Source organism: Leguminivora glycinivorella, chromosome 2 (assembly GCF_023078275.1).
Source record: "Leguminivora glycinivorella isolate SPB_JAAS2020 chromosome 2, LegGlyc_1.1, whole genome shotgun sequence".
Lineage (NCBI taxonomy): Eukaryota > Metazoa > Arthropoda > Insecta > Lepidoptera > Tortricidae > Leguminivora > Leguminivora glycinivorella.
In genome coordinates, this window is record NC_062972.1 from 30,559,383 (window position 1) to 30,570,414 (window position 11,032).

At 36.5% G+C, this 11,032-nt stretch overlaps 1 protein-coding gene across 1 annotated transcript; it reads left to right on the forward strand.

Annotated features, from left to right (window-relative positions):
- The first annotated feature begins 8,986 nt into the window (after window positions 1–8,986).
- LOC125234360 lies at window positions 8,987–10,726 on the forward strand. Its single transcript, XM_048140550.1, has 3 exons — window positions 8,987–9,454; window positions 9,842–10,030; window positions 10,666–10,726. The coding sequence occupies exons 1-3, from the start codon at window positions 9,040–9,042 to the stop codon at window positions 10,710–10,712; spliced, it is 651 nt and encodes a 216-aa protein (XP_047996507.1). The 5' UTR covers window positions 8,987–9,039; the 3' UTR covers window positions 10,713–10,726.
- Window positions 10,727–11,032: the final 306 nt, after the last annotated feature.

Consider the following 11,032-nt stretch of genomic DNA (forward strand, 5'->3'; position numbering starts at 1 on the left):
AATACTGATATACGATAAATGATATCTACAGATTCAACGAACAGATGTACAGTCAGCCAAAAAAGTGGTTTACCACTTTTCGACCGTATGCACTTAAAAATAAAGTCGAAAAGTGGTAAACCACTTTCTTGGCTGACTGTACCTACACTATTTTGTGAAAATTACTTACTTACTTACACAAGTATAATACCTTATACCTAACATCGTGCATCGCGCAGAAAAGGCTGCTTACAATATCTGACACACTCTGGCGCTAGAAAAGGCTACTAGACTCGTATCGAATTTACGAATAGCACTAGCACATCAAGTTATTGTTTTCTGTAGTATTTGACTTAAGAAATCAATATTTATACCTTGCGGGGATTAAACGTGCGTGATGACTGCGTATTTTTAATTAAAGATGTGTGTATGTTTTTTTTAAATTATGGACTCCGTAAACGGTGTTGGCCAATGGAGTGACGTCACATAATCCAAGTCAACTATGGAAATTAAAGGTATTCATCTAATCTCCATAGAAGCAACCTATATTGTATTAAAATTCATAGTCGTTGCTCGACTGTGACAATGTCAAATATTTTTTTCTAAATCGATTGACGTCATGTCATAGATATTCTACAGATTAATATGGCTGATGTTGTTTTTGCCTAATCACGTAAAAGTAAACTTTAAATTATTTTTTTGCGGGTTTTTAAGTCGTAATAAAATATGGTACTATTTTTTTCGTTTAATTAGACAGTAATTAATAATATAAGGCATACTTTGAAAAAGGGTCAAGTAGCCTAATAAGATTGTGTCATTTGTGTCAGATTTTTTTCGGCCTTCTTTTTATCCTAATTCATAACTCTTTGGCAGAAGTACATTTGTGAATATCATTTATTGTTACCTGTCCTGCAAATGTACATTAGATGTTTTGTTGTCGAAACTTCTGCTAAACCGTATCAAGACCACAATAAGTATTCACGACGTGTGGCAAGTGCGTGCGAACGGTCGCAAAACGAGAGCAAATCGAGACAGAAACAAAACACATTACATAACAATACATAACTAACACATACTCCTATCTTACCCCACTACACAATTCAAATGCAGCTTTCCTCGGTGGATGTAAAATAGAAATTCTTATGCGAGCGAAATCGAGATGCGACAAAATGAAAGTTATTTCGCGATAAGTAGAAATCTAAATAAAACAAAACGGTAGCAAGCACTTCATTTTAAATTATTAGGCAACTAGATTAATAGCTAATGTTATTTGAAATTGAACTTTATATCTTTTAGTATAACTTTTGATTTTCATTCTCAATAAAAAGTCGGTTTACAAAGTGTACTGTCAGAGGAAAATAAGTTCAAAGCTTTCGAGATAAGGTTTACAATTAAACGGGATTTTTAACTTCTTGCATATCCGTGTATGGACATGTGAGTTTCAAAAAGGTAATTGATGTCTAAGATGTTTTGGGATCACGAGAGCTTTTTTAGGTGATAAAAAAGGTAGTTGCAACGCTTTTTATTCAAAATGGTTATCGCAAAATTAAATAGATTTAGCTTTAAATTAGTAAAAGTATGTATTTCTATTGGTCACAGTATGAGAATGGACTTTATAAACTACATCTTAGGGTAAAACTTTAAATTATTTGTGGGTACTGTACTGGTCAGTTAGTCCGTCAAGCGGAGATAGGATCTCGTCTGGCTTAGGTATCGGTTCACTTTCATACTTTCCATTTTAACTAACAGATTAGGATGCATTATTCAATTCAATTCAAAATATCTTTATTCATGTAGGCCTAGTTACAAGCTCTTATGAATAGTTCATTACATATATATTATGATCTTAATCTAACCTAATTATCAGAGCAATTTATTGTTGTAAATTATTGTTCATAATAATATTGAGTCTATAATATACAATTTCATATAAAAATAATCGTTAAACAAAAAATATATAATTAGGTATATGTATATATAAAAATACATGTCTAGAATATTTCTAGGAAAAATCCAATGTCCAAAAGAATACAATATTAATTTCATCAACAATAATAATAATAAAAAACGTAAAAATAAGAAACCATTTCGAATAACAATTAATCCCACGTTGTTTTATCATTCATGTAGTCTTGTGTTGTATAATAAGCTTTGGAAATGAGTACACGCTTTACATGATTCTTAAATTTATTAATTGACAAGTCAGTAATATGATTCGGAAGTTTATTATAAAATCGAACACAATTACCCATGAATGATTTTTTAATTTTACAGAGCCGTGTGAAGGGCACCGCGAGTTTATGTTTATTTCTAGTATTTATATTATGTACATCACAGTTTTTCTTAAAATTACAAATGTTTTTATGTACATACATAATATTCTCATAAATATATTGACAATGCACTGTCATTCATACTGCACTGTGAGTCATGGATGTTTTCTATGTATATAAGTATGTATTTATCTATTTAAGTATGTATATCGTCGCTTAGCACCCATAGTACAAGCTTTGCTTAGTTTGGGGCTAAGTTGATCCGTGTAAGGTGTCCCCAATATTTATTTATTTATTTATTTATTTATTATATTAATGTCCTTAAACTTATCTCGAAGCGAGTCTCTATGGTTCATTTTATATATTGCTCGAATAGCCCTCTTCTGCAGAATAAATATGGTATTTATCTCTGAAGCACTGCCCCAAAGTAAAATACCATATGACATAATGCTGTGAAAGTAACTAAAATAAACTAATCGAGCTGTTTTCACGTCTGTTAACTGACGGATCTTGCTCACTGCAAAAGCTGCAGAACTAAGTCTATTCGAGAGGTTAACAATATGGGGACCCCACTGAAGTTTAGAATCTAAGGTTATACCAAGAAAAACTGTACTATCTACCAGTTCCAATTCCTCATCCTTCACAACGACACTTGTTTGCTCATTCCTTACGTTACTATTAGTGACAAACTTAATACATTTAGTCTTTTTTTCATTTAATAATAAATTATTAACATTGAACCAGTTCACTACTTTAGAGATAGCATTGTTTACATCACTGTGAGCTTGTTGCTGTCGTTTGAGTTTGAAAATTAGTGAGGTGTCGTCTGCAAACAATACTATATCATGGTGGGTCTTTACAAGGAATGGCAAGCATTAGCTTTAATTAAGATTAACCGCAGGAATGTTATTTAAAAAAAAAGTCAAAGCCTTTGAAGGGGCAGCTCATGTGATTGGGTGAAAATATTTGATACTTAAAGTGCGCAAAATGAGGCCTAGCTAGGTAAGCAATATTCTTGTATTCTAACAATGTCGTAATATTCGAATTTTGAATAAAATGTCACTGCGATATGATACCGATTTATACACCGATTTGATTACCGGTGACTGTACAACACTTTTCCATCCTGTTTCTCATAAATGCTTGTAGATACAAGCGGATTTATACAACTAGATACAACTGGATGTCTGCCATGACAGGCTTCTCGATTCTCGAACGCCTCGTCATCCCGAGCTTTCTCCTGATCTCGATTACTGCGCGAGCGAACTACAATATGCAATACTTACTTATTCCAACTCACTTGTATGACCAGTATACTCAACCTTAGTACATTTAACTCATTTAAGGAACTGTCGAAAAAACTGACAGAGGTCAGCGGTGACCGTAGGGCTGGCAGCTTCCTCGCCCAAAGAATAAGCCTAGCGATACAGCGAGGAAATGCCGCCAGTGTCTACGGCACCATGCCTAAAGAGTTCACCTAGTTCTTAATATTTTTAATTTAGGTATTTATTTTTAGATTAAGGTTTAAATTATGATTAGTATTATTGTTTTTAAGTATTTATAATTTTGTATCCAATAAATTGTACATTCCATGTATAATGTTATGTAAATTGTTTTAAACCTTTTCCTCCCGTGGCAAAAAACGGTGTACTTAGATGCCAAAATTTCGGCCAGTAATGAGCGAATATAAAACTTAAATGAAATTAGGAAAGTCGCTTTGACGACGTTCACCTTGACGCTTCTAGTGACCATTGTCGTCGATATTACTACAGACGACCTCCCTTTTAATGGTCTTTAACATTCAAGGGGTTAAACAAGCAATGAAAATCACTTCTTCTTCAACTTGTTCGTATGAAGACTATGAAGAGTAGCAGTTTCTTTCGAGCGGCAATTCTTTCTTCCTGTAAAAACATTAAATCCAATTTTCATGGCTAAGTACCAATAATCGTCAATTAAATAGTAAGTCTGTTGATTGTAAGTCTTCAATGAATAATGTAACTTGTCTCATGTGTTTCTCTTGGGTATAGAAAATGTGGCAGTTATGCCATCATCTGCCACACTGGTTGGTTAGGTGACAACGGAAGTCACCATTTACGCCTTACACAGATTTTATAAGCAATTTTCCCTTGACTCGGCATAACCATGTATTGTATTGTAACCATGAAGTGACAAAACAATTAACTTTTTTTGTGTCGGAGTGGATGAAACCAGAAGAGTTAGGTTGTACCTACCCTGCCACCTCGAAAAACTTTCAAAGTGGTATTTCTCAACACCAACGTCCAAAACTAAATATGTAAGTAACGGAAGGGTTACCACGGAAGACCAACGTCAAAGTAGTCAAAAGGTACCTTGACACCAAGCTGAGTTTTCAGTTACGTTTAGTACCTAAATACAATTATTTATTGTGACATGTTTTTGTAATTTTGATTGTTTAAGGTCCTGAATAAAGTTTTTTCTATTCTATTCAAAACCAGTTGTAACCGAACTCTTGAGAAAGGTCCTCGAAATTGGACCGAAACATGTCGAACGCTATATCGACTTAATACGTAAGTAACCCGCTTAAAATATTTTTAAATACAGTTGCAACCGTTTTATCTAATACCTACCTTTAAATTAAACGAGCAATTATTGTATAGGTGTGTGTATAGGTAATATATTTATTTATTTATACCGGCGATTTCGGAAACTGGGGGCCTATTTTTTACTGTCGCCTATTCGATTTCGTTAATTTCGTTCAATAATATCTCCACTAAGTACTAGCGATTTAAATTCTACTAATAGGATCAAAAACGAGTGGTCTTTACCACTAGATTTAACATTACTAGCTGTTCTTTTTCAAAAATAGCATTACGTCGTCATCCACAGACTCGAACGGCGAATTCATGCATTCGAGATTCAAAAATCGGTCCCCTGCTCTAACGATTTTCGCAGATTTTTGTTATGTGGGTTTTGAGGTTTTCGGAGGTGAATAATCGATGGTTTCTTAGGTCCCGGGAAGTGCCGATTGTCGAGTTTTCTTGCTGTTTTCTTTCACGTTATTAATATTTTTGTCAGTCCTGCGGTAGACTATGTCGGTTTGGCATCAGTCTGTTGTCATCAAAAAAGGTGTTTCTCGAATGTAAATCGTTTGCAAATGAGGTTAAGACCAACGATGATGATGATGATGATGACGAAGACCCACGAACATGCATAATTAGTGTGTCAAGCGCCAAGCGCCACCGTATTATGCAAACCACTTATCGGCACGCATTGATTACCGCAGCGATGATTCTGCACATTACACGCTTGGTCAGTCTGCTTACATTACTGGGGCGATGTTATTTGCGAATGATATATATGTGCTACTAAAGTCAGTTCAAGATAAGTTGGGAACAATTTTGACAGTTTCGTCGGTGCAAATGTTTTTATTTTATTTTATTTAAACGTCAAACTTCCGTAAAATTATGACGTTTATTTAAAACAACAGGACGAATTCGATCGCACCTGTGTGCGTAGCCTAATGCACAACGCTCATGAAACGCTCACGATAATATATCTTTCGTACCCATTGTTGGAGGATCCAACAGAAATTAAACCTTATTTTTGTCTATGTAGCGGTTGCTATGGAAACGTTTGGTTACAATATAAAAAATGTCTTCTTGAATTCCTTCTTGATTCATACGTTGATGTGAGTACATAAAATAAATGGTTGTTCACCCGGCCACACATGGAATTATTATTTCTCGCCCACTAGAATCAGCTGCATAGCTCTACAACATTGGTCCTTCGAGAGAGAAAAAGGACGAAGATTTTAAATTCCGTGTTGCTTTTGAAATGGTCGGCGATCGACGTGTTCAACATTTAAGCGACGCGAATAAATAGGAAATAACATACCTATTCGTCGCATCACATTCATCGTGCATCAGAAGTTCGCGTGCGACGCGAAATTAATATTCGTCGCATCGCGCTACATCGCCCTGCGCTTAAATCCTCGCGGGCAGCGAATACCTATTGTTTTATACAAGAAGATCGCGTGCAACGCGAAACATATTCGTTGCATCGCGCTATTTCGTCACCCATATAACCATAATCGGTCGCCGTTCCTACGCAAATCCTCCTATTTTGTGTACACACAGGTCTTCGGGTCTCAATGTTTAGTCGCAGTACGGTCGACGTTTAGTCGCGGCGACCCAAATGGGGACGATTGGTAACAGGCACAAATGGTCACAGAAGTGACAGTACGTGTGCACTACGCGTGCACACATTGTTACCGTTTGGCGACTACTTTCCCAAAATCATTCGTTCATTTCATTCTTTTCAAATGGCGACTGTCAGAGACGTCAAAGTAAAAAAGAAATAAAACCATTTGACATTAAAATGTAATGGCGTAAGAATTTGTTAAAGATAAATAATGTTTGCATTTGTAATATAATGTGGGCTAATTACCATGGCCAATTAAATTGCTCGAGTGATTTCATAAAATAAGTCTAAATTTATCAACGCGCCATCAATTTACCTCAGTTTAACCAGTAATAATATTATTGACTACTCGGTGTTTGCGTGTTATGTATATTGATTGGTGAAGTTTTAGTGCTCCGGTGCATATACTATACTGAAATATTAAAAATAATGCCTAGAAAACCAATAAAGTTGTTAAAATATGGATTAAGACGGTAATATTCCATGTAAAAAACAGTCGCCAAACGGTCACCAAACGGTCGACAAACGGTCGCAAAATGGTCGCAGCGTACACGCGTGTCCGAAAGCTATTTTCAAAATGGCTTAATTCTTGCATTAATTTTTTCCAGGTATCCTCAAACTTTATAAACAATTAAATATGCCGTCGTACTCAGTTGCCCTCACTAAAGAAGATAAAAAAAAATGTAACGTGCGTACCGAGCTGCTGGGTTGTAAAGGATCGGGGATCATATTATTATGGTCTTCTATAGAGCAACTAGTATTTTGCGGCATTTCACAATTGACACTTGTTGAAGTAGTCGTCAATAATATTACTATCAACATTAATTTCAGCGATCTGTACTTCTTTTGTCAAGATTTTTGTATAGATAAGTGTCTACAAATTTGTAATGTTAAAGAGACATAAATAAAACGTAGTAGAGTAAATAATGTGTTTTTTTTTTGTAACCCAAACAAAATACTTGTAGATACGAGTGCGGAAAAGAGGAAAATCGATACGAGTAGCGATAAATTAATACACGAACGAAGGGAGTGTTTTAAATCGACACGAGTTGTGAATGTCCTTTTCGCACGTGTATCGTATGACGATTTTCAGTACCTAAATCTGAGCTAAGAGTTTCGGCCAGACAAGAAATGAATCATTGCTTGATTTGCTCGCACTACTGCGTGTAAAAAGCAGCATCTGTACTGAAAAAACTATCATTGCGCAACAGAAATTCTATTAATATCACAGTAAATACTCTATTTCATTTGATTCCTACTTTTATTGTGTAAAGCAACACTGCACTTCATTTTTATCAATAAGAATTAAAAATTATATATTTAATACATTAAGTAACTATAAAGTGCTTATCTATTTGTATTATCATTCTGCACTTTTCTTAACTTTCCCACATTTCTATAAAATGTCGAAGAGTGCTTAAATGGTCGTCGTCGTTTATTATTATTTAATTCGCTCATATTTAAATGATTCAAAGCAACCAGTCCACAACTTCACAAGAAAGTTTGAGAAACCTTCGTATTTCAGATTGTCATTTGCGGTTACAGTGGTTTAGGAGCAGTTCGGTAATCAGACCTACACATGTGTGTACAAATTCTGTCAATGTCACTGTCAGAAACCGTTCTGAGAGTGACAATGACAGCCACAAATTCGTCCACATGTTGTTACCGTTATGTGTGCAAACGTCGACTAATAAAGTGTCGTTAAAAGTCATTCTGACAGTGACATTGACAGCCACAAATTCGTACACATTTTGTTACCGTAACGAGTGCACACGACGACTACATTTTGTTATTGTAACAATACGGTCGCATTGTTTGCACGACGTTACCACGCGTTATGTCACATTTGACAGTTAGTTACTGATTTGAAGATTTTGCGACTGAAATGGTTGTATGGGCAGCCCTGCGCTTGAATCCTCGCGGGCGGCGTACTTCTTTACCATAAAAGGAAAATACTTCGCGTGCGACGCGATTCCCATTCGTCGCATCGCGCTTCATCGTGGGTTCTACGCTTTCAACTCATCGTGGGTCTCGTCGGTCCTACGCTTTCAACTCATCGTGGGTATCGTCGGTCCTACGCTTTCAACTCATCGTGGACCTACATCTCAAGACACTTCACGGGCGGCGCTAACTCATTCGTCGTATCGTGCAATTTTATAGTGAATTTTTACAGTTTTTACGCGTTTTATATGCTTACTTTATATTATTTACTTACTCTTGCTAAAAATGTCATTCGCCGCGGTTTGTGAGTTTTGTATTCGCCGCCATTGCCGCCATCATCGTGAACTTTGGCGCTGAGATAAGTGGCGCAACTTCAGGGCGCAGCCGCGACGCAAAGCAAGAAGTCGACCAATCAGAGCACTGGTCATCGCAACGTGATTGGAGGACAGCTGATATCGTTCGTTCTTTCCATTCTTCACTTCATTCATTATGCGCAATACTTCATTCTTTTATTCTCTTTGGCTTCGTTATTTTACAAGTTCATTTTAGAAAACGCTTTACGTCATTTTGATAAAATTGTATATTTCGTTTATTAACGCTTGAAAAAGTTTTTGCGCAGATGAAAGTTGTGTTTTTGTATAATTATTAATATGTGAATCGTTGTTGTATGTGGCTGTTCAAAACCGTAGTCACATCTAAGTCTGCTACAATGGCTACTCAAGAGCTTAAGAAGTTACGTACAGCGCGAGGCTATACAAAAGCTTCCATTACTCGCCTGTATACATTTTGTAATATTGACAGTGATGTAGCTAGCAGTGCTTTATCGGCGCTCGATGCCAAAAGAGCGAGGGTGACGGAGCTCTTCAAAGAGTATGATAAATGTAACAAAGATATTCTGTCTTTGGACGAAGAGGATGCAGAGGATGTCGAAGACTTTGAAGAAAAATATTATCATATACTGACAGTCCTCAACGAGGCAATTAATCGTATATCCTCGCCCTCGTCTGAATCTCCTGCCACCGCATCATGTCAAAATAACTTTAAGGCTAAGTTGCCTACTATAAAGATAGATGTGTTTACGGGTAAGTACAGTGAATACACTGCTTTTATAAACTTATTTAGAGCCATAATACACAACGATAAGTCACTTGATAAGGTTCAAAAGTTGTATTATTTACGCTCATTTTTGACAAACGAACCTTTTGACTTGATTAAGAACCTTCCTCTGGTTGAGGCTAGTTATGACGAAGCTCTTAAGCTTTTAGAGGAAAGGTACAATCATTCTTTCAAAATTATCAATGAGCACATCAATTCCTTGCTTGACATAAATGCCTTGGTCAAATCAAATCCTGTAAATTTGAGACAATTTGTTTCCCAGATAAAACAGTCTTTGTCTGCTTTAAAAAACTTGAATGTTAATACTGAAAATTGGGACCCCATTATATTAGCGATTTTGTACCGTAAACTAGATTCGTACACGTCACGGGCGTACCAGTTGGAGCGAGATGACACCAAGGACCCAACTATCACCGAGTTCCTCTTGTACCTGGAGAAGCGAGCTTTGGCACTGGAGAATGCTGAGCCGTCCACGTCGGGGAAGTCTCAACACAAGGCTGTGGTAAATGTGACAGCGACCGCCTCGACTGCCTGCAACTATTGTAAGTCCAATCACAGATTATTTGATTGTAGCAAATTTAAAATGCTGACTAGCACTGAAAGAATAGCTTTCAGCAAGAACAACAGTCTGTGCTCTGTTTGTCTTAACAAACACAAAGGTAAATGCCGCTTTCATTTCCGGTGTAGTACTTGTAAAGAAGCTCATAATAGCTTACTGCATCCGGACTCGGCTAACCAACCCCAAGTTTCTTTGATTTCAAACTTGGGGCAAAATGGAGTGTTGTTACCTACAGTCAAAGTTAAGCTATATTCGCGGACAGGTAGTGAGGTTCATGTGAAAGCTCTCTTAGATTGTTGTTCACAAGGTTCTTTGGTGACCACTAAATTAATAAAGATTTTAGGATTGACCCCAAGCAAGGAAAACACCAATATAATTGGTGTCAAAGAGTTGACTACTGACACACAGTATTCTATACCTTTAGATGTGTACTCATTGACCAGACCTTACCGAGTCACAGCGAACTGTAATGTCATGGATAAAATTACATGTAAGCTTCCACAAGACAAGCTTAATCTAGACGCTATCAATGTACCTGATGGGATCACTTTGTCTGATATTGATTTCCATCAGCCGTCTGAGATTAATTTACTATTAGGCGGGGACATATTTTTCCAGGTCCTGCTTCTGGAGCCGGTCCCTGGGCAGCAGCAGGAGTCAGATGAAGACCCAGCGAGTCCTCATCCTACAATTGTAAATACTAAGTTTGGCTACATCATCGGTGGTGCTTTATCAATATCGTCCCATTAATGCAAATACCGACTAAGTGACTTTTTGACGAAATCGAGTTTTTAGCACCTATAGAATAAGGTTTTCAAGGGCTACAATATGTTAAAACCCATGTATTGATACGACGCTGCATTCAAAAGATAGCTGTCGCATAAAGTTACTTAATGGTCAATTTTTTGCATTATAAACTGCCAGAATGTGATATGAATATTTAATATAAACTTTTATGCTTTATCCGCCAAGTAGAACATTTTAA